The 25,360-nt window shown below is 35.7% G+C and overlaps 1 protein-coding gene across 1 annotated transcript in view; it reads left to right on the forward strand.

Annotated features, from left to right (window-relative positions):
• The window catches only part of LOC122704764 (coiled-coil domain-containing protein 170-like), a 39,873-nt gene extending 15,161 nt beyond the window's left edge, over positions 1–24,712 (forward strand). The window contains exons 2-9 of the mRNA XM_043919736.1: positions 298–426; positions 7,331–7,587; positions 12,283–12,418; positions 14,232–14,537; positions 16,299–16,499; positions 22,134–22,361; positions 22,989–23,204; positions 24,521–24,712. Coding sequence (XP_043775671.1) covers positions 298–426; positions 7,331–7,587; positions 12,283–12,418; positions 14,232–14,537; positions 16,299–16,499; positions 22,134–22,361; positions 22,989–23,204; positions 24,521–24,682 — 1,635 coding nt within the window. The 3' untranslated portion in view covers positions 24,683–24,712. The remainder of the gene's footprint in view (positions 1–297; positions 427–7,330; positions 7,588–12,282; positions 12,419–14,231; positions 14,538–16,298; positions 16,500–22,133; positions 22,362–22,988; positions 23,205–24,520) is intronic.
• The last annotated feature ends 648 nt before the right edge of the window (positions 24,713–25,360 follow it).

Genomic DNA, 25,360 nt, shown 5'->3' on the forward strand with positions numbered 1-25,360 from the left:
TATATTTATTAGATGTGCTGCATTTACTTATGGCTGGTATTATAAATTGCTGGGTAAGAATTTTTAGAGAAATGTACAGTAGACTTTTAGGTTATCATGTTACTTGCTACTTTTTGAGACCTATTTCATTTGTTAGGATACTACCTCAAAATGAATATTTTATTTTATTTTATTTTTTCAAAACGAATATTTAAAGTTGTATTTTAGAGTTACTTATTTGAGTTTGTGGGTTAAAACAGTGCAGTTTTTATTATAGGGTACATGTTTAGCTAATTAATTTGAAATTTCTTTTTGTAGGCTTGTCTTAACCCACCTCTTGAAGTGGTTCCCACCAGGAACCCAGTCAAGTGCACCAAAAGGGCAACTGACTCAGTCCATCCTGACCTTGCTGGTTTGTTGGTGAAAAACAAGAATCTTTTAGCTGAGGTATATGGATTACTTGAAAATAAAACACCACGGGAAATTATATCCTCTGTAGGGAGAGAAACATTCTGATAAAAGTCTCCAAGTTTTATCTAAACTCAGTTTTGCGTTTTTTCCCTCAATACTGAACCCTTTTATCACTGAGGGGCACTAATGTAGATCCAAATCTATCTTTTGCCAGAGAAATCCCTTTGGAGATAGTACATGTTGCTGCTTTTGAGTGATTACTGAATGACATAGGAACTGCCATTCTCAAAATGTACATAATGATAATCTGCCTGTGCATGTTCACTTGTGTCCGACTCTTTGTGACCCCAGGGGCTGTAGACCACTAGGCTTCTCTGTCCATGGAATTTTCTAGACAAGAATAGTGGAGTGGGGTGCCATTTTCTACTCCAGGGGATCTTCCCAACCCAGGGATTGAACCTGTGTCTCTCATGTCTCCTGCACTGGCAGGCAGATTCTTTACCACTGCGCCACCTGGGAAGACAATAGTTACATGTATTAAGCATTTTTCCGATGGAAAGGATGAGTTCTCACTTTCAGTAAAGTGCCAAATGGCAAATATCTACTAATCTTATTAAATACTTGATGAAACATCTGAGTAGTATCAACAGATGAAAAAGAAACCACATTTGTAAGAAGTGCCCTGACTTTGCCTTTGATACCCTGCAATGAACTAAAGGATACTTGCAGGAATTTTTTAGCTGAACTCTAGTACCCTAAAATATTTGTTGCAGGAGATTGATAATCAAGATTGGAATCCCAAGGCCATTGTCATTGTTAAAGGTAACATAATGTGGATGCGAGTCTGTATTGCTTCTATGGTTATCTTTAAGTAAAATGTTCTGAGTGCTTTTATTGTGGGACATTGAATAATGCCTTCTGAATAAGTAGCTATCTGTTGCTTCTATATTGGTTTGCTTGGGCTGCTGTACTAAAGTGCCATGGACTGGCTGGCTTAGATAACCGAAATTTACTTTTTCACAATTCTGGAGGTGAGAAGTCCAATATAAGGTGTCAACAGGGCTAGTTTCTTCTTCTTTTTAATGTGTTCCCCAGCTTTATTGCCATATAACTGACATAACATTGTGTAAATTTAAGATGTATAGTGTGGTGATTTGATGTACATATGTGTTGTGAAATGATTACCACAATAAGGTTGATTAATAACATCCATCACCTCACATAATTACTTTTTTTTTTTACATGATGAGATGGTTAGTTTCTTCTGAGGCCTCTCTCCTGGGCTTGTAGATGGTCATCTGTTTTCTGTGTCCTCACTTGGTCACTGTGTCCAGGGTTTTATGTCTATCTCTAATTCATAAAAAACCTTTAAACAGATTTAAAGAAAATATGTAAGCTATTCATATAGAATGAATTCTATTCATATAGAATTTCCAAGTACTTCTTAAAAGCAATTTTTTACATGTACACAAAGCATTTGGTACCTACACATATTTTTTGTTTGTCAAAATAGATATCTAAAAGGTTCTACAAGGTCTCGTTGTGAATTGATTTTAGAGGCTATATACTTGAAAAAGTATTTCACAACTCACAGTGCTATTTTCTAAATTTAATAAAAATCAGTGACAATTTAACTCCAAGCTTTTAAAAAAAAACAAAAACAAAAACAAAACGATTCCCTGGTGGTCCAGTAGTTAGTACTCCATACTCTCCTGCCAAGGGTCTGAGTTCAGTCCCTGGTCAGGAACTAAAATCCTACAAGCTGTGCTGCCAAAAGAAAATGAAAAAAAAAAAAAAAAACAAAACTTCAATAAATAAAATAAAAACCAAATTTTAAAGAAGTCTGTTAGTTACAATAGAATACCTTCAGCTTGAGTCATCTTTCCCTTTCCCAAAAACCTATTATTTAATCCTATAGTAACACAATTGTCTTGATGAGACAATTTTTCTCTTCATGCATACATTTAAGTCTTTTGTTATAATTGTCTCTTTGTGGGACATACAAAAATAATTACCATGTGTTTCTGTCCAATAATGGAGAAACAGGTGCAAAAAACTATATTTAGGAAAAGTCAGATACAGATGAGATAAATATTAAAGAATTCAGTTGGTGATTGGATCGTCTAATTTAGGCAATATGATATTGAGCTAAAACTCTTGCATAGTGCTAGGAAGGCTGCTGTAGTCATAAAAGTTAAACAGGGAATTCCCTGGTGGTCCAGTGGTTAGGACTTGGCACTTCCACTGCAGGAGGACTGGGTTAGATCCCTGGTCTCGGAACTAAGATCGCAAGAGCCGTGAGGCTCATTGAAGCGAGCTAACAACTTGTTTAAAAAAATTACTGACAATATGTATAATAAGGCCTACTGTCTTAAATTTAAGATAAATTTAATGTGTTTTGCCAGTATTTTTAATTTGATTTTCAAGGAAACTTCTGTTTATGAGGGCAATATGACTGTTTTTGCAGATTTTTTTTCCCTTAGTGTAGTAACAAGGCAGATAATAGAAACCTGGTGAATGCACCAGTTCTGGAGGGGGTGAATGGAGGCAACATAAATTTTGCAGCTAAAGAAAAAAATCATGAGAACCAGTTATTGTTAATTTTAGTTGAACTTTTTATTGAGATAATTATAGATTCATTTGCAGTTTTAAGAAATAATACAGAGATATTCATTGTAAACTTTGCACAGTTTCTCCCAAATTTTGCAAAACTGTAAATGTAACAGCCTAAATATTGACATTGATGCAATACAATCCACCAGTATTATTCAGGTTTCCCCAGTTTTACTTGTACTCATTTGTGTGTATTATGTTCTAAATAATCAGTCAAAATACTGAACAATTAGTTTTAACAGCACAAAGATCCTTCATATTGCCATTTGATATGCACATCCACTTCCTTCCCATCCCAACTCCTGGCAACCACTAATCTCTTCACCATTTCTAAAATGCTGTCATTTGAAAAACACTATATACTGGGGAAAAAAAAGTTATATGCTAAAAAGCTAAACATAGAGTTACCATATGACTCAACTGTCACACTCCTAGGTAGAAACACAGAGAATTAGAAATATTTTCACATAAAAACTTGTAAATGAATGTTCATTATAGCATTTTCTGTAAAACCAAAAAGTAGACATAATACAAATATCCATTGATGAGTAAATGTGCAAAATGTGGTATATCCACATAGTAGAATATTATTTAGCCATGAAAAGGAATGAAGTACTAATTGATGCTTACATGGATGAACCTTGAAAACACTATGGTAAGTGAAAAAAAGCCAGTCACAAGAGACAGCATATTCTGTGATTCCCTTTATATAAAATCTCCAGAATAGGCAAATCCATAGAAACAGAGAACAGATTAGTGGTTGCCAGGGGCTGAGTTGGAGGTAACTACTAATGGGTATGGGATTTCTTTAAGGGATAATGAAAATGTTTTGGAATTAGATCACAGTGATGGTTGCACAACTGTGAATATACTAAAAACTGAATGGTATACTATAAAGGGTGAATTTTACAGTGTGTAGGTTATATCTCAATTTAAAAAGTAAAAAAAAAAAAAAGTTCAGTATGGCTACACAACTCTATGAATATACCAAAAACCATTCAGCTGTGTGCTTTAGATGGATAAATCTATGAATTATACCCCAATAAAGCTGTTTTTTAAAATGTTTTGCAAATAGAATCACGCATATCCAACCTTTTTAGATTGGCTTGTTTCACTCGGCATAATTTCCTGGAGATTTATTCAAGCTGTTGTATCAATAGTTTGGTCCTTTTTATTGCTGAGATTGTGGTATGTATATGCCACAGTTTGTTTAACCATTCACTTGTTGACAAATACCTGGATAACTTCCAGTTTTTTAGCTATCAAAAGTAAAGTTGCTATGAACATTCATGTACAGATTTTTGTGTGAACATAATTTTTCATTTCTCTGGGATAAGTGCTCCAAAATACAATAGCTGGGTCATATGGTATTTGCATATTTAGTTTTATAAGAAACTGCCAAACAATTTTCTAGAGTATCTGGACTGTTCTATTTTCCTACCAGCAACATATGAGTGATCCAGTTTCTTTGCATCCTCACCAGGTTCTGGTGTTGTCCCTGTTTTGTATTTTATATATTTTAATATTAATACATAGGGAGTGTTATCCCACTGTGGCTTTAGTTTGCATATCCTTAATGACTGGTGATGTTAAATCTATTTTTATGTGCTTGTTTGCCATCCATATATCCTTTCTGGTAAAATTTCTGTTCAAGTCTTTTGCCCAGTTTTTTAATCAGATCGTTTTCTGAGAATTTAGAGTTCTTTATATTAATATATTCTATTCTAAATATCTAATATATTTATATTCTATATAAATCCTTTGTTGACAGTTTTTATGAACAAGCTGTATCTGAGGTTTGGGGTACCTAAATTTTGTTGAGTTCTGAATATATTTCAGGTTTCATTATGTCCAAATCCAGCATCAAGCTATTAAGAAATTTGGATTCTTTAACATAAATGATAACAGGCAGACCTCTTTTATTGTGTTCCACTTTATTTCACCTCACAAATTCTGTGTTTTTTATAAATTGAAGGTCTGTGGCAGCCTTGCATTGAGCAGGTCTGTCAGCGTTCTTTTTCCACTAGCATCTGCTCACTCTGTGCCTCTGTGTCACATATTCATAACTCTTGCAATATTTCAGACTTTTTCATTGTTATATTTGTTGTGGTGATCTGTGATCAGTGATTTTTGATGTTACTATTGTAATTATTTTGGGGCACCATGAACTGTACCCATATAAGATAGTGAGCTTAGTTGGTAAATATTGGGAGTTTTGACTGCTCCATTTACCTGCCATTCCCTCTCTCTCCCTCTCCTCCAGCCTGCCTATTCCCTGAGATACAACAATTTTAAAATTAGGCCAATTTATAACCTTACAATGACATATAAGTGTTAAAGTGGTAGGAAGAGTTGCACATCTCTCACTTTAAATCAAAAGCTGGAAATGATTAAGCTCAGTGAGGAAAGCAAGTCAAAACCCGAGACAGGTTGAAAGCTAGGCCTCTTGCCCCAAACTGTCAGCTTAGCTGTGAATGCAAAGGAAGAGTTCTTGAAAGAAATTAAAAGTGCTATTCCGGTGAACACACAAACGATAAGAAAGTGAAACAGCTTTATTGATTATATGGATAAAGTCCTTGTGATCTGGAGAGAGATCAAACCAGCCCCAGCATTCCCTTAAGCCAGAGCCTAATCCAGAGCAAGGTCCCAACTCTCTTCAGTTCTAGGAAGGCTAAGAGAAGTAAGGAAGCTGCAGAAGAAAAGTTTAAAGCTAGCAGAGGTTGGTTTATAAGGTTTAAGGAAAAAGCTCTTTCCATTACATAAAAGTACAAGGTGAGGCAGCAAGTGCTGACATAGTAGCTGCAATAAGATCCAGACGATCTGGCTAAGATCAAGATGAAGGTGGACACACTAAACAACAAATTTTCAATGTAGACAAAACAGCCTCCTGTTGGAAGAAGACGCCATCTAGGGCTTTCATAGTTTGAGAGAAGTCGATGCCTGGCTTCAAAGCTTCAAAGGGCAGGCTGACTCTCTCATTAGAGGCTAATGCAGCTGGTGACTTTCACTTGAAGCCAATGATCATTCCCAGTCTTAGAACCCTTGAGAATTATTCTAAATCTACTTTGCTTGTGCTCTGTAAATTGAATAACAAAACCTGGATGACAGCACATTTGTTTACAACATGGGGTAACTGAGTATTTTAAACCTGCTGTTGAGTTTTACTGTTGAGAAAAAAGTCATTTCAAAATATTATTGCTCTTGGTCACCCAAGAGCTCTGATGGAGATGTACAATGAGGTTAAATTTGTTTTCATGCCTGCTAATACAATTTTCATGCATCAGTGGTCTGCAGTATCTCTGAGGTATGCCTGTAATGCAAGAGTGGTGTTTTTGATTTCTTTTGCAGTTCATAAAGTTATGACTTTTTAATCAAAATATTTCTCAATCACAGTTTTTCATTATACAAGCTGTAATTTTTTCAGACTTTCATGAATATTCCACTACATGTATCAAACTATTTTTTTTTTAATTTTTATTATTTTTGCCCTACATTGACATGAATCAGCCATGTATTTACATGTGTTCCCCATCCCAATTCCCCCTCCCGCCTCCCTCCCCATCCCATCCCTCTGGGTCTTCCCAGTGCACCACAGTATTGTAAAGTAATTAGCCTCCAACTAATAAAAATAAATGAAAAAAAAAATTAAACAGATGAAAGAAAAAAATTTTATTATAGTTAATTTACAATGTTGGGTTAATTTCAGGTGTACAGCAAAGTGGATCAGTTATATATGTATCTACTCTGTTTTAGGTTATTTTCCTATATAGGTCATTATAGAATATTGATTAGAGGTCCCTGTGCTATACAGTAGGTCCTTATTATCTATTTTATATATAGTAGTATGTATATGTAAAATTCAGTCTCCCAATTTATCCCTCTCCTCCTTACCCCTAGGGAGCCATAAGTTTAATGCTGATGAGAATAAAATTACTTATTCCAAATCTTTTGTATCAATTTGATATGATTTTTTAAAAATTTATATATTTTTGGCAGTACTGGGTCTTTTGTTGCTGCACATAGGCTTTCTCTAGTTGTGGCTCACAGGCTTTGTTGCCTCACAGCATTTTGGGGATCTTCTCAGACCAGGGATCAAACCCATGTCCCCTGCATTGCAAGACAGATTCTTAACCACTGGACCACCAGGGAGGCCCTGATAAGATTTTTTAAGCATATTTAATATTGGAATCTACTGTTAGGAGATTCAGAAATCCTCATTTTATTGTGTAATGTATAATTTAAATGCTGATAATGATTTTAAAATCATGGATTTTCTAAAGCCAAAATTATAAATGACTTTAAAATAACACTTGTCTTTTCTCATTAGCTAAGAAATCTTCGAAACAAACTTTTCATAAAAGAAACTTCATTGCAAGAGATGAAGAGTGAGCTAGAAACTTACAAAGAAAATAATGTGCAACAGTCATTCCAGATAATGTCCCTGAAAGACGATATCAAGGACTTAGAGGAACTTACTGCTTCTCTAACCAGAATTAAATCTTTGAAAAACACCAGTATTCAGAGTCTTGAAAGAGGCAACTGGGATCTAACTGAAAGAATTACAGAACTAGAAAATCTTCTAAGGTAGGGAATTTTCTAGTTTGTTTTCAAAAATGTCATTCATTTTTCATAAGCTTACAAATATTATATGAACTTCATACTCCTGACTGATCACAGAATTTAAATCTAACAAAATTAACATACCTGACTCAAAATTAAATTTTTAATTGAGATATAATTTCCATTCCATTAAAATTCACCCTTTTGCAGCATACAGTTTAGTAGTTTTTAGTATATTCACAGGGTTGTACAAACATCACCACGCTCTAATTCTAGAACACTTTCATCAACCCCTAAAAATACCATGTCTCCTAATAGTTACTCCCCAGTCCACTCTCTCTAGTTTCTGACAACCAGCAGTCTACTGTCTTTCTCTATGGGCTTGCCTTTTCTTGACATTTCATATGAATGAAATGTTACAATATATGGCCTCTGTGTCTGACTTCTTTAATTTAGCACAGTGTTTCTAAGATACATCAATGTTTAGCCTGAATCAGTACTTAATTTTTTTATGGCTGAATAATATTCCATTATAAGGTTATACCACATTTTGTTTGTCCATTCATCAGTTGATGAACATTGGGTTGCTTCCTTTGCAAGGGACTTTATGAATGAGCTGTTATGTACATTGTTGTGTGAACTCTTACATGACTGTAAGTTTTATTTCTCTTAGTTAAATGCCTTAGGAGTAGAATTGCTGGGTTGTAAAGTAACTCTGTGTTTAACTGAGCAACTTCCAGGCTGTTTTCTAAAAATTTTTGATGAAGCTTACCTTTTTTTTCTTTTGTCATTTTGTGTCTTTGGTGTTATAGCAAAGAAACCTAATCTAGTATCACAAAGGTTTACACATATGTTTTATTTTAATAGTTACTGTTTTAATACTTAAAATTTTATCTTTGATCCATTTTGACTAATTTATTTATTCATTTATTTTTGGCTGGCTGGTTCTTCATTGCTGTGTGCAGGCTTACTCTAGTTGCAGTGAGAAGAGGCTACTCTCTAGCTGCGATGTGTAGGCTTCTCATTGTGGTGGCTTTTCTTGTTGTTGTAGGTGTGTGGGCTTTAGTAGTTGTGGCTTATGGGTTCAATTGTTAGCTGCCCCATGGCAAATGTAATCTTCTCAGACCGGAGGTCAAACCTGTGTCCCCTGAATTGGCAGGTGGATTCTTTTTTTTTTCCATTTATTTTTATTAGTTGGAGGCTAATTACTTTACAATATTATAGTGGGTTTTGTCATACATTGACATGAATCAGCCATGGAGTTACAGGTATTCTGCATCCCGATCCCCCCTCCCACCTCCCTCTCCACCCGATTCCTCTGGGTCTTCCCAGTGCACCAGGCCTGAGCACTTGTCTCATGCATCCCACCTGGGCTGGTGATCTGTTTCACTATAAATAATATACATGTTTCAATGCTGTTCTCTCAGATCATCCCACCCTCGTCTTCTCCCACAGAGTCCAAAATTCTGTTCTGTACATCTGTGTCTCTTTTTCTGTTTTGCATATAGGGTTATCATTACCATCTTTCTAAATTCCATATATATGTGTTAGTATGCTGTAATATTCTTTATCTTTCTGGCTTAACTTCACTCTGTATAATGGGCTCCAGTTTCATCCATCTCATTAGAACTGATTCAAATATATTCTTTTTAATTGCTGAGTAATATTCCATGGTGTATATGTACCACAGCTTCCTTATCCATTCGTCTGCTGATGGGCATCTAGGTTGCTTCCATGTCCTGGCTATTATAAACAGTGCTGCAATGAACATTGGGGTGCATGTGTCTCTTTCAGATCTGGTTTCCTCAGTGTGTATGCCCAGAAGTGGGATTGCTGGGCCATATGGCAGTTCTATTTCCAGTTTTTTAAGAAATCTCCACACTGTTCTCCGTAGTGGCTGTACTAGTTTGCATTCCCACCAACAGTGTAAGAGGGTTCCCTTTTCTCCACACCCTCTCCAGCATTTATTGCTTGTAGACTTTTGGATAGCAGCCATCCTGACTGGCTTGTAATGGTGCCTCATTGTGGTTTTGATTTGCATTTCTCTGATAATGAGTGATGTTGAGCATCTTTTCATGTGTTTGTTAGCTATCTGTATGTCTTCTTTGGAGAAATGTCTGTTTAGTTCTTTGGCCCATTTTTTGATTGGGTCATTTATTTTTCTGGAATCGAGCTGCAGAAGTTGCTTGTATATTTTTGAGATTAATCCTTTGTCTGTTGCTTCATTTGCTATTATTTTCTCCCAATCTGAGGGCTGTCTTTTCACCTTGCTGAAGAATCAATATTGTCAAAATGGCTATACTACCCAAAGCAATCTATAGATTCAATGCAATCCCTATCAAGCTACCAACGGTATTTTTCACAGAACTAGAACAAATAATTTCACAATTTGTATGGAAATACAAAAAACCTCAAATAGCCAAAGTAATCTTGAGAAAGAAGAATGGAACTGGAGGAATCAACCTGCCTGACTTCAGACTCTACTACAAAGCCACAGTCATCAAGACAGTATGGTACTGGCACAAAGACAGAAATATAGATAATGGAACAGAATAGAAAGCCCAGAGATTAATCCACGAACCTATGGACACCTTATCTTCGACAAAGGAGGCAAGGATATACAATGGAAAAAAGACAACCTCTTTAACAAGTGGTGCTGGGAAAACTGGTCAACCACTTGTAAAAGAATGAAACTAGAACACTTTCAAACACCATACACAAAAATAAACTCAAAATGGATTAAAGATCTAAATGTAAGAACAGAAACTATAAAACTCCTAGAGGAGAACATAGGCAAAACACTCTCCGACATGAATCACAGCAGGATCCTCTATGACCCACCTCCCAGAATATTGGAAATAAAAGCAAAAATAAACAAATGGGGCCTAATAAAACTTAAAAGCTTTTGCACAACAAAAGGAAACTGTAAGCAAGGTTAAATATCTTTTAAATCATCATTAACTTTTTACCTTAGACCTCGTGATTACAATTAAAGTCTAGATTAGTACTGTTATGTTATCTGAAAATAGAAATCTTATAACAACGTAACTCTACTTTACCCATCTTATGCTCCTGTACTATTGTTATGATACATTTTACTTTTCCAAATGTTATAAATCTCATAAGATATTAATTTTCAGTATTAATTTTTATTGACCCACACACTCACTCCTGGTGCTTTTCATTCCTTTCTACAGTTCTGTGTAGCCACCAGGGATGGTTTTCCTGTATTTTGAAAAATTGCCTGTAATTTTTCTGCAATTTAATGCAGTTCTTCTAAGGATGAATTTTTCCATTTTTCCTTCTGAAAGGGTTTTTTTTTTTTTTTTTTTTTAATGAGTATAAAGCTCTAGGTTGCCAGTATTTTTTCTTTCTGCACTCTAAAGTATTCTTCAGTTATCTTCTGAATTACATAGTTTCTCTTTGAAAAGCCAGTGTTCAGTCTTATAGCTATATGTTAGAAGGTAATATATGCTTTTTCTCTGACTTTTAATTGGTAGAAATTTGATGATGATATGTCTTTGTGTGGTGCCTTTGTATCTATCCTACTTTGGATTTGCAGAATTTACTTAATCTATCAATTGATGTTTTTCATCAGGTTTCAAAATTTCCTGGGAGGTATTTTTTAAAGTATTGTTTCTATCTCATTCCGTGTCTACTCTCATTCTAAGGCTATAATTACAAGGAATGACCTTTTGAGTGTGACCTACATGTCTCCAATATAATTTTATTGAATTATATTTTCTCTGAGATAATTCAGATATTTTCTTTGACCTGACCCATATTCACTAATTCTGTAGGATGGAAATCCTCTATAGAAAAGAATATAACAAACATGGAAAGTGGACTGAAACTTTAATTTAACTTCAAGGTAGAAAATATTATCAAACCTATCAATTGTTAATCAAAACAAGAACCAAATAATTAGTTGTTTGTATTTAATAATAAAACAAATTTTTACATATGCTGTTTTCTATTGTACCATTTCTAATTCCTTCACCTTTCTTGAAACTCTATTCAGGGATTCAGTTGGAGAGCCCATGAGGGTGTTACTAAAATGGGAATACAGTTGTCCTTCATCCCTTGTGCCTCAGTGTCTGCAGGGGATGGTTCTAGGACCCCTGAGACTACCAAAATCTGCACACGCTAAATCCTTTATATAAAATAGTACAGTATTTGCATATAACCTATGCACATCTCTTGTGTACTTTAAATCAGCTCTAGATTACATGTAATAGCTAATCCTATGTAAATGGTTGCTGGTTTAAGACAAATTTAAGTTTCACTTTTTGGAACTTTCTGAAAAAAAAATTTTTTGAATAGTTTCAATCCATGGCTGCTTGAATCCATGGATGTGGAACTTGCAAATACAGGCCCATGGTACTTGTACCCATGTGGAACCTCCTGATCATCACAATATTATCATAGTAGCAGAGACATATTCATACTCAAATTTCCTCTTGAAAAAGAGTGGTTTCAAAATTGACCTCTCCCAGGGGAACTACTACAGACTTAACATTGAATCATTCTCTCCATTTCTCTGCCATTTCTCATCTCTTCCTAGAAATAATTTGGGAACTTGCACAGCTCTTTTCATAAGGCATACATTTTTACTTGATACACATATTTAATTTGTTTTACATGGGGATATTTCTTGTTATTATTTGAAGTTTGAAAAATTAGTTTCATGATATTGTTACCTGCCAATATCTTACACAGAGTACATCTGATTGAAAGAAAAAGAGCAGAGCAAAAAGCAGACCTTTTGGAGAAAAAGTTAGCAGGTGCTAACAGATTCACCCCTTATATGAGTATGAAAGAACAAGAAGATTCCTTGGATAGTTTCATGACAAAGGTGAGAACAAATTTTGATTGATTTTTGGAGAAAAAGGATTTTTGTTACTTTATGTTATTCCAAGAGATAATTGGCAAATGTTGAGTGGTCTGTTGGTCCTCTTCTTGTGGAGGATATAAGGAAGCCGTACAGCACGGTGAACTGAAAGCATTTCTGAAGTATGGAGAGAAAGTGCAAGGCAGATCTGAAGGTCTCTGTGATACTAAAGAGGAGGTTAGAGAGAATGGAGCTGTGAGAGAACTGGGAGGAGGTGGTGGTTAGAGAGTGAAATATTGAAGTTTTAAATTTCTGGTATGGGGTAGTTCCTGCTGCTGACAAAATCTGGGTTTTTGGATTTGGGTATAAGGATTGAATAGGGGTGTAGAAGAAAGTCATTGAAACTGAGGAATAAGGGTCACAAAACTAAACTGGTGGATCATCTACACTGGATACTGAAATCTAGATGTATGCATGCATGAGTTGGGTTTAGAAGGAAGAAGTTAGCCTGGTCCCTAGTAGATAGCAATTCACAGGATGAATAGAAGTTTTATGGAGGAATGTTGAAGGAGGATGGGAGATGAATTGCTGTCAAGGAAGTGGTAAAAGTTTATTCTGAAATCATAGACTTTAATTGTTTACTATATGCATGCTTAGTTGCTTCAGTCATGTCTGACTCTTTGCAACCCCGTGGGCAGTAGCCCGCCAGGCTCCTCTGTCTGTGTAATTTTCGAGGCAAGAATACTGGAGTCGGTTGCCATGCCCTTCTCCAGGTTTATAATATTCTGAATGTAAAATAAGGTCCATCATGATCCAATTAATATGAGGGGTTCCACTTAAAAAATTCAGCAACTACTTTCAGTTTAAAGTAATTCCAATTTTTAATTACCTCTTTCAAGTAATTCACAGTAACACTTTCTATGTTTTTCACTTCTCTGTCATATCTCTGAAAAACTCTCCCACACCAGTCTGTGTAGCTCTGACCTTTTCATCCACTGCTCTTTTATTCTACCTCTTTTTTTACCCCTAGGCTTTTAGTGAGACAAACCCATCATTACTTTAACAACTCTAGCTCCCCTTCTGTCTCCCAGTTTCACAAGACAAAAAGTCCAGAAAGTAAACTTATTTACTCAGTTTTCATAATTGAAGGTGAAAAGAATTTATAAAGGCAGAATCTTCCTGGGAGAAGTAGGGTGAAGGAGTAGTATTGCATTATCTTTTATTTTTTCCTGTTTATAGTGAAAGCAGGGTGCTTACAAGGGAAAGGTTGGGGGAAAGAAATGTGACTTATTTATGATTTTACATTATCAAAACTGTTACTATTAAATGATGTTCTATAATCATAGTTAAGTCTTTATGAAAATATACACTTCCCTGCCAACTTTTCACTTAGTCTTAGCATTCATTGATGATCCTTGCCTGAATCAGTTATTTTGTTAGGAGAACCAAAATGCTGAGCTGTGAAATTCTATCATTCCTTCTACATTTATTACCTCAAAATATTCTGTAAACAGTTCCTTCATAAACTGGAGCAGTTGGTTAGCCACTTCTCTAAGTTAAACTTCCTGTGTTCTCAAAATACTTTCTCCATAACATCACTTTTTTTGCCCTTCCCATATGCCCCCCAAGAGGTATTTTAATACCTCTTGATGTTCTAGTTTACTCTTATGAGTATGTTCTTCTCTCTCTTATAACTCTGTAACTCTTTGTTTCTATAGAGAGCCTTTTCTCCTCAAGTTCTGTATTTGACTATACTTATATTTCAAAAGGACAGAAATAGATAGTCTCGATATTAAATTCCAAATGAGAAGTTTAACACGTGTGTTCGTATATTTAGGATAAGGATGAAGCTATCCTGTTTGAGAGAGACAACACTTTTCGCTCTGAAGGACCAAAAGATGGACAGAAAATTTGGGATAAGTGTCAACAAGATTTGACCCATAAGGAAAAACAAATACCTGAGTTAGATAGACCTACACATTCATACAACTGGGAAACTAAAACAGCGCGATCCAACTATCAGAAATTCCTCAGTCAGCTGTCTGCTCTTCCCAGCAACAGTGTTGAACCCACACCAGCCATAGAGGAAGCTGTGAAAGAGAGCATTCTGGAGACTGGTGCAAATGAGCAATCTTGGAAGTCTGTAAGTGTATCAACAGATGAGTTTTCAAATTAGTTTTAAGATGTGGATTTTGATGTTAATTCGGTAAACCCTGTGGCTCTGATTTGATTACTATAGTGATAAGAGGGACGAAGATGTCCGTCACAATAGAGGTAATACAGTGTGTTTAAGAGCAGAGAGGCCGGGTATGAATTCCAGCTCTGTGATTACCAAATGTGTGCTCTTGGGCAGGTTATTTATGCTCTCTGTGCCTTAGTTTTGTAAATTTTGGCAGGAGTGGGAGTGGGTTTGGGGGGGATATAGTTCGTGTACCACAGAATGGTTGTAAGAATTAAATGGATTAATACATAATAAATGCTTAGTACAGGTCAGTGTAAGCTCAATGAATGTTAGTTTAAAAATAGTGGTGTGATGAGGATGATGTTTCTGTCATGACCAAACACTGGTCAGTTTAGTCAGCGCAGTGAAGTAAATTATCAAGTCAGTCATTTGTGTGAATATACTGGTCAAGTCTATCAAAAGATTGATCCAGCAAGTTCAAGTGGATATATCTCCTGTTATGTTCAAATTATTGTAGTAAAATTTCATCACTGTTCATCCTAACATTCAAATGAAAATAGGTATTGCTTAAATTCAGTGTGTTAGTGGAGAAGGCAATGGCACCCTACTCCAGTGCTCTTGCCTGGAAAATCCCATGGACGGAGGAGCCTGGTAGGCTGCGGTCCATGGGGTCGTGAAGAGTCAGACACGACTGAGTGACTTCACTTTCATGCATTGGAGAAGGAAATGGCAACCCACTCCACTGTTCTTGCCAGAAAATCCCAGGGACGGGGGAGCCTGGTGGGCTGCCGTCTATGGGGTCGCACAGAGTCGGACACGACTGAAGCGACTTAGCAGCAGCAACAGCAGCAGCAGTGTGTTAGTAAAACCTGCTACACGGTAGTATGCTTATTGTACAGTTATAATTTTTTTACACTCTCTCTTTAAAAATTCATTATACTATTTTATTTCTCAGTACTCACTAAAATGTCTTATTTTTGTATATCAAACCTTTGTTTCTTTTTTTTTTAAACCAGCTTATACATGTTGAGTCTTCTTAAACATCTTCCCCATTCATCTATTTAGTAACAGTGTTCAGTTCAGTTCAGTCACTCAGTCGTGTCCAACTCTTTGCGACACCATGGACTGCAGCATGCCAGGCCTCCCTGTCCATCACCAACTCCTGGAGTTTACTCAAACTCATGTTCATTGAGTTGGTGATGCCATCCAGCCATCTCATCCTCTGTCGTCCCTTTCTCCTCCTGCCTTCAATCTTTCCCAGCATTAGGGTCTTTTCCAATGAGTCAGCTCTTCGCATCAGGTGGCCAAAGTATTGGAGTTTCAGCTTCAACATCATTCCTTCCAATGAACACCCAGGACTGATTTCCTTTAGGATGGATTGGTTGGATCCCCTTGCAGTCCAAGGGACTCTCAAGAGTCTTCTCCAACACCACAGTTCAAAAGCATCAATTCTTCGGCGCTCAGCTTTCTTTATAGTCCAACTCTAACATCCATAAACGACTACTGGAAAAACCATAGCCTTGACTAGACGGACCTTTGTTGGCAAACGAATGTCTCTGCTTTTTAATATGCTGTCTAGGTTGGTCATAACTTTCCTTCCAAGGAGTAAGAGTCTTTCAATTTCATTACTACAATGTTGATATAAGTAAAACTTGCACATAGTTTTGAAAATAGAAATCATGGACCATTGGGATGTTTTATCTATTTTTTTTTCCCCTACAGAGAGCTGAAGTCCTCCAGCAGGAAATTCAGATGCTCACTAAGCGACTGGAGAAGCAATCTCATCACTCTGAAGAAACTGCTAGAGAACTATCCAACACTGAGAAAAAGTATATGGGACAAAAAAGACCCTTGAAATGTCTGGAAGGAAAAATTGCTATTAATGACCTTTTTCAAGGGAAATTAGATTTGGACATGAGCAAAGTAAGAATTTCCTGAAGTATAAGACATTTTTTTGACAATGAAAACGATCATCTTATATCATCTAATGTTCAAAGCTATTTATGCTATTTGTACTTTTTTAATAGTGGGAAAGGGAGGAAATTTTGCTACAAATTTTGAACCTTCTGATTTTATCAAAAAACCTCTCCTTATTCCATATCTCTCATTTTTCTACTGTACACATTTGATGTTTATTGTAAGGGAATTTGTTGATATATGTATTTTTAAATTGGAGGATAATTGCTTTACAATGTTGTAGTGGTTTCTGCCATACATCAGCGCGAATCAGTAATAATAATACAGATATTCCCTTCCTCTTGAGCCTCTCTCCCGCCCATTCCACCCCTCTAGATCATCACAGAGCGCCAGGCTGGGCTCCTTGTGTTACACAGCAGCTTCCTGCTAGTTACCTGTTTTACACACGGTAGTGTATATATGTCAGTGCTACTTTCTCAATTTGTCCTACCCTCTCCTTCCTCCACTGTGTCCACCAGTCCACTCTCCACATCTGCCTCTCCATTTCTTCTCTGTAAATAGGTGCATCAGTACTATTTTTCTAGATGCCATATACATTAATAAACAATGTACTTCTTAATATACTTTTAAAACAAGATTAGAGGGAAATGAATTCAAAGGAATGACTCTCTAAAGATGGAATTTTAGCTACCGTGTCAGATATGGTGGGCATTGGGAAGGTGCTGTTGGTGAAATTCCTCAATAATTACTTTATAGACCATTTCCTTTTCTATTTTTTGCTACTCAGCATCTATAAAGTCAATCCTAAAAGTGGAATGGGAATAGGTAGGATGTTTTTCAGGAGATTTTGATTCTATTTCACTACCTCTTCACAGAATTGCTTGTCATACCCATACCCATGCTATACTATTTCTATACTTGCTGTGCCCCAGAGTATAAACTCACTCACTCACTACTGAGTCTTGTCATTCCATTCATTCATTCATTCATTGACCCCATATAGTTTGATCACTCAGTTTTTAAAAACTTCCAGCGCTTGGTACAGTGGTATTGGCAATGCACTCCAGAGCACAAAGATGAATTCAGCATCTACCTCTGCTCTTGAAAATGTAGTTGACAATGATTCATTTCCACATAAAAATTTTAAAATATGTTGTTAAAATTTAAGAATATATAAACAGCACCTGCTTTCCACAACCCTTGAAACCATGCTAAAAGATTTGCTGAAAACAATAAAAATCTTCTCTAACCCTCTTTCTGCCTATTTCACCTCAGTAACCAATGTATCTGTATCTTCTATAACTATTGCAGTGATTATGGAAATATATGAGTATATACATATATGTAAATGTTGACATTTTTACAAAATTGGGACTGTACTAGTCAAAATACTCATCTTACTTGATAAGTAAGTACTTCATGGTCTTTCCTTAGATCCAAAGATACAGGTTTAACTCATTCCTTTACAGTTGCATAATATTCCATACTATATATATAACTTATTTAACCAGTTCCCTATTAAGAACTATTGATGGTCATTCTCTTACTCCTACTTTTTATGCCACTACAAATAATGCTGAAATAAGTATGTTCATACATATGTATTTCCACGCTTGTGCTTTCTCCCTCTATGGGTGTGTGTGTGTGTGCTCAGTCACTTAGTTGTGTTCTGCTTGGCTACCCCATGGACTGTAGCCCATCAGGACCCTCTGTCCATGGAGTTTTCCAGCAAGAATCCTGGAGTGGGTTGCCATTTCCTAGTCCGGGGGATCTTCTCGACCCAGGAATTGAACCGTCATCTCTTTGCATCTACTGCATTGGCAGGCAGATCCTTTACCGCTAGCGCCACCTGGGAAGCCCCCTCTCTCTATGAGATTGAGTTCTAAATGTGTTCAGTTAGTGTATGAGTTCAATACAGTGTATGAGTATTTTTTTTTCTTTTGGTTGCACCACATAGCTTGCAGGATTTTTGTTCCCTGACCAGCAATCAAATCCAGGGCCCTGGCAGTGAGAGTGCTGAGTCCTATCCACTGGACCACCAGGAAGTCTCCTCAGTATTTAAAAGTTTAATGGCTTCCCTGGTGACTCAGATGTAAAGAATCCACCTGCAATGCGGGAGACCTGGGTTCAATCCCTGGGTCAGGAAGATCCCCTGGAGAAGGGAATGGCAACCCACTCCAGTATTCTTGCCTGGAGAATCCCATGGACTGAGAAGCCTGGCAGGCTACAGTCTATGGGTCGCAAAGAGTTGGACACGACTGTGCAACTGAGCTCACGCACGTGTATGCATGCACCACCTTACTGAATTTACTTATTAAGTTCAGTAATTTACTAGAGTTCTAGGGATTTCTTGATACAGTTGAATATTATATTGTTTTATAGGAAACAATGTATTTCTTTTAGGTTTTCAACTTATTGCCACTGAGTTACAAAGTAGTGTTTAGAATTATTTTCATGTTTTCTGTATCTGTGTGTTCTGTATGTTTCTCCTTTCTAATATTGTGTGTTTTCACTTTCTCTCTTTCCTCCTTAACCAGACTTGCCTGGGACATCTATTTTATCTTTCCAAAGAACTAATGATTCTTTTTTACATGCATTTTACCAGTTTAGTTTTGATGTATACATAATGAAAATATATGGTATCTTTATTAAATCTATACCCCTTGTTTCTCTTTTTCCTTATGTGAATATGCTCTTTGGGGGGGAGGTTTCCCTTGTTTTAATTCATAAAAACAGCAAAGGCTGTAAATATTCCTCTGTAAGTTTTTCAGTATATTTTTATATGAAGTTCTTTCACTGCATTTTATAAATGTGTATAATTTTTCTATTAATTTTCATTTCTTCTTTGAGCTGCAGTTATTTAGGAGAATTTTTTTTATCTTTTACACTTATATGTATATATTATACATACATATATTTTTAAAAAATTAAATATACCACATATCTTCTATTGAAAAGCAGCAGCCCATTTCTGTACTTTCACCTATCCTATTTCCCAGAGGGAACTACTTTTAACCATTTTAGCTATTCTTTCTGGTAGTAAACTCCATTTTCTTAAATAATTTGCTTATATTGCTGTGTGCTGTGCTGTGCTTACTCGGTGCTCAGTCATGTCCAACTCTTTGCAACTCCAAGGACTGTAGCCTGCCAGGTTCCTCAATACGTGAGGATTCTCCAGGCAAGAATACTGGAGTGGGCTGTCATGCCCTCCTCCAGGGTATCTTCCAAACCCAGGAATTGAACCAGGATCTCCTGCCTTGCAGGTGGATTCTTACCAGCTAAGTTACCAGGGAAGCCCTTATATTGCTATGTCTTGAGTTATTTGTTTTAGACATTATCTGTTGACTTCCTATTATATGATAGATGAAGCCTTATCTCTTTCCCCCTCCACCTTCTATCGTCCCAGTATATCTATGTCAGTATTTTTAGCTAAACCCCTAATCAGCATTTACTTCACTATGACACTAAATAATGTTTACAAAATGCCCAGTATTATACTCTTGTGACATTTCCTTTCTTGTAGTAGTGTGTGTTATTTTTCCTAGAGTTAATAGTTTTCTTGTATTTTCATATGTATAATTTTCAACATTCACTTATTAGTTTTTCCCCAGTACTATGTCAGATGATCTTATAATCTATAAAAATCTCCCATTCTTTCTCATCCAGACTCCTTAATTCTCTTGCATCAGTCTGGACTGTTTGCTCTGTGGGCCTGGGCACAGCTATAATCCTGTGACTTTTCTTCTCCAGTCTCTTGGTTAGGTTGCACTGTTTCCTGAATCTTTTGTCTTCCTTTCTTTTGATTAACTTTCTTATTTTAGAAGTTGGGGTACATCTTCTAATAGATTTCTAAGAAATGGTATCTTGGAGGGAAAAAATTCTGTGAATAACTTACAAGGTCTTTTTGTTGTTGTTTACCTTCAGGATAAGTTGATAGTTGGGTTTAGACTTTATTTTCACACAGAGATTTGAAGGCATTACTCCATTGTCTTCTGATTTCCAGTGTGTTTTTAAGAAAAATGGTGCCATTCTCATTCTTATTCCTTAATATGTTACTTGTTTTATTTTTTTAATGGATTAAGACATTTGTAATAATATTTTAAGTAACTTTTTTCTCATTATAAAACTAATTTATGTACATTAGTTCTGTATGTTTCTCTTTCTTAATAGTATTTTCATTTTCTCTTCCTTTTTTTAAAATTTAAAAAATGTATTTAATTATTTATTATTTTTGGCTGCGCTGGGTGTTCATTGCTGGGTGCAGGCTTTCTCTAGTTGCAGCAGGCAGGGGATATTCTCTAGTTGTGCTGCACAAGCCTGTTGTTCAGGTGGCTTCTCTTGTATATCATGCCTCCAGAGCAAGTGGGCTTTAGCAATTGTGGCAAGTGGGCTCAGTAGTTTCAGCACACTGGCTCAGTAGTTGCGGCTTGTGGGCTTAGTACTTGTGGGACATGGCTTAGTTGCTCCCTGGCATGTGGAAATATTCCAGGACCAAGGATCGAACCTGTGTACCCTGTACTGGCAGGCAGATTCTCAACCACTGCACCACCAGGGCAGTCCTCTCTTCCTTCTTCAACCGGTCTCGCCTGGAGTATCTGCTTTCTTATTGGAAGAACTAGTGATTCTTTTAAATATATTTTATTAATTTTAACTTAATTTTTAGTTTATGTATAATGAAAATATGTGGTATCTTTATTAAATTTGCACCTCTTCTCTTTCTCTCTCTTTTCTGGTAGTAACTTTACAAAGTACAAAATAGTAGAAAGGATACAATGAAAATAGCCAGTAATTCTACCACTTTGAGATAACCAGTGTTAACATATAGGTATATTTTACTATGACTATTTTGCATGAATATTTTAACATAACTGAGACAAGCATAATTTTTCTTCATCCTGCTTCTTTCATTTAACTATATCATTAGCATTTTCTCTTAGTAAGTATTTTCGAAAACTTGATTTATAAGAAATTATTAATCAGAATGGAATGCTAGATTTATAATTTTAAAAAAAGGATACGTAACAAGCAATGAAGGTTTACTGTATAGCACAGGAAACAATAGTCAATATCTTATAATAACCTATAATGGAAAATAATCTGAAAAATAATATATGTGTATACGTATAACCGAATCACCTTACTGTGTACCTGAAATACTGTAAGTCAACTATAATTTCAATAAAATGTATATATTAAGGGAAAAAAACCCCAAAAAGAAATATATTAATTCTTAATACATGAAATGTATTATTAATCACATGTAATTTAATTATTTTTTGACATTTGTATTTCTTCATGTTATAAATAATGTTGTAGAGGATATCTTTCTGCTTGAATCTTTATCTAAATATTTTATTATTTCCTAATCATACCTTATTAGAAAAGTTAAACTAATACATGCTATCATGTGATGTTTATAAATTGTCTGCTTAAATGTACCCTTGTTAGCATTAAGCCATCACTTTTACCGTCATATTTTATTTTCTGAATTATTATAATGCGTATTTATGGTGAAAACTATCCTATTTATATAAGAATTAAGTCTATAATTTATCAGTCTAGAGTAGATCTGGTATGCTAATGTGGAACACCATCTTAAAGCATAGCTTCTTTATTTCAATACTGTTGATTTCTGTAAAGGAAAACTCTCAATCTAAGATTTCCCAGGTGGATAAGCATGGCAAAGCATTCAAGCAGCTAGAGAAAGACAACAAGCAAGAAACATTACTGAATATTCAGCAGAATTTTCAGACTGTTACAACTCAAAGATTAGAGGAGAAAATTCAGAAACTTCAGAAACAGCTCAGTGACTTGAAATTGTCAAATAAAAATATGAAAACTCAACTGACAAGAGTAAATATCCTTAAAGTAAGTAAAGGACGTGAGACTTTCAAAAATTCACTTTTGTTCTGTTACTGTTTTTGCTATATGTTTCTATTGAAGTTTAAAATTATTTTACACCCATAAAAATAATATATATAGCTAAACATATAGAATAATAAAGTTAGATGTTGTAAATCCACCACTCATCTTAAGAATCAGAGTATCTTTGGATCTTCGCTACATCAAGCTTCAGTTGCAGTATTTCGAAAGTACATTTTATGTCTGAAACCAAAGACACTTATTGATCAACTTTTTTTGCCAGTTTATCAAGAATATTTAATCTTACTGTATCCAGTTATTCTCTATTTCTGTGTTTGATTACCACAGACTAAGACTCTTGAGAACATGGAACATGTGTTAAACCTCTTTAAATCCCAACTGCCTAGTTAATAAAAGTTCTCATTAACTATTGGTTATTGATGAACATAGTGGAGAAATGTCCTCTTAATTCATAAATTGTGGGATTTTCTTTTTCTACATTATCTAGCTCGTAAAAGAAAAAGAGAGAGGAAGAAAGTATAAAAGCATGAGTTATCATGCATCATGCCTGTCTGTTACTTAGAAGAAATCTAATCATAGTCTTCTCCTTTCCCACAACCTCTACCTTCACAGGACAAAACAATTGAGAAGCTCAGGGAATCTCTAACAAAAGTTGAAGCAATGAAAGGGAAGGCAGCTATGGAAACAGACCTGAACACTACAGTAGACTCTGATGAGCAAGAAGCAAGATGGGGTAAAAAGAAGGTCCATCAAATGTTAGAAACTGCCACTCCTGAGCTCAGCACAGCAAAGAGCACACTTGAAGAAGTACCGGGAAAACAAGAAGAGGTTTATTTTCTTTTAATACTATATTAAAATTCTCTAAGTTGAAGTGATAAACACCCACCTCAATTTAGACTACCCTAACTTAGACAAAAGAGAATTGATTGCCTTGTGGAATCAGAGTTAAACAACCAGAGCTCCAAGAAGGCAGAGAGATGCACCTGGGCTATGGGTCAGCACCTGGAATCTTCAATATAAGGCCTTTGTCACCATTTCTTCTTGGTATCTCTCAGTCAACTTCTGTCTGACTGACAGCCAAAGGGTTAGAGTTTCTGTGACAGGAGAGAGAATCTCAAGAAAGGGTCTTATGAGCCCTGAACAGTTCGGATGTTTGTGCTTTTCTGTTTTCTTCTCATCACAATTTTGAATGCGTATTTGCCAACTATTCACTTTAAAATCCCTTTAATTGCCTTGCCCTCTCAATTTCAGGTATTTCTATTTTAGTACTAGGGGGCAGGGCAGGGTTTACATACTAGGTTTCTTAACTCAATACCACCCTCTTCCGTTGACATGATGAGTGCAGCTTCTTAAAGTTTACTTAGGAAGTCAAGCCTTTTATTTTGGGGTGGGGTTTATGTGATGTCTGTTTCTGCAGTACTCTCTTGTTTATATAAGTCCCTAATTTCCAGTGCTTGCTTTTTCCTTTTCCTTCCTTTCCTTCCTCCTCAGAAACCTTGCCCTCTAGATCTGCCTTTTCTGCTGTCACATACTTTTATGCACCTTTCTTTTCCTTCCACAGACACCAGTGTTCTGATCTACCAGTTCTGACTTGTTCTTAGTATTTCCTCCTTTGTGAACTGTCCCGAATCTGGGACACCGGAGGAATCTAGCTGCATACTCCAGCTTGGGTTCTGAACTAGCCTTTGCTGGTTTAGAATATTTATTTCCCCACTTATATGCAGAATGAAGTCTGTGGTAGTCTCTACTTGTGCTTTAGGCATGATTTATGGATGATTTTATCTACTCCTGTTGATCACTATAGTGTTTAGAGAATGGGTGGAGAGAGATGTACTTCAGAGACTCTTATTACCTACAGCAAATCAGAATCCCCCAAAATAATTACCTCATGGATGAAAAACAAGCAGCAATAAAATTAAGTTTATCCTATAAAATTGTAAAACTAAAAACAAATCTTAAAATACAAAAGTAAGTTTAGATTTCTTATAATAGATTTTTTTAGCTTAAAAATACATCTGAATGTAGAATATGTTATACTTCATAAAGAAATGTTTAATAAAACTAAATTTCTTAATATTTCATTGTACATAGTAAGGTGATCAACTCATGACATATCTTGATTTTTGGGGGGTGGTTCTTTGTAGCTTGTTGACTTTCGAGAAACTATTATGAAGATGTTGGGCTTTAACATGAAAACAGCAGACAAGAAAATCATCAATCACCTAAGGCTTATTATACAAGTATATGAAGCATCTGACAAATCAAAGATGGCTTCTGAGCGTGAGACTGGACAGGATAATGAATAAAGAATTTCTGCCAACAAGAACTCACAAATATGGACATTTCCTCTAGCATCTTGAATATGGTTACATTATGAATAAAATGCATTTGAAACTTTTCCGGTAAATCTGTTCTCTCCTTTGATATTTGGCAATTCACTTTGTTGCAATCATGTTCTGTACATTTATTTGTGGTCTAGTCTGGATTGTTATTATAATGTATAGTATCTAATTATATTTATTGCCTGTATTTTAAGCAGAACTAGCCCTTAGTTGGAATATTCGTATCTACGTTAATGGCTTTTGAATCTATTTTATCTATTTGGGTAACTGAGAGTTTGAAAATCAGATATGAAATGTTGAAAGGTAGGAAACTCATTAAGAATTATTAATAATGTGCAAGACTATAGTTTATTTTTCTTAGTTAATATTGTCTGCCAGTGTTTTCCTAATTGTAGATAGATCTGTAAGTTAATGATGTTTTAAAATATATTATTTCTAAATTTTACTTAGAACAGGAAACTGTTCATCTTACAAGATAGTTTTAGATTTATCCAAGATGTCCTCTGTAAGAACAGGTCAGAATCTGGACAGGCCTGTGGACACTCAGTGCCTGCTCTTGTCATTTGAAAAGATCTCCTGTGGGGCTTAGTTTTAGAGGGATCTTCAGGGTGGAAGAAGTGATGTTACACTGGACCTTATAGT

Source organism: Cervus elaphus, chromosome 12, assembly GCF_910594005.1.
Source record: "Cervus elaphus chromosome 12, mCerEla1.1, whole genome shotgun sequence".
Taxonomy (NCBI): domain Eukaryota; kingdom Metazoa; phylum Chordata; class Mammalia; order Artiodactyla; family Cervidae; genus Cervus; species Cervus elaphus.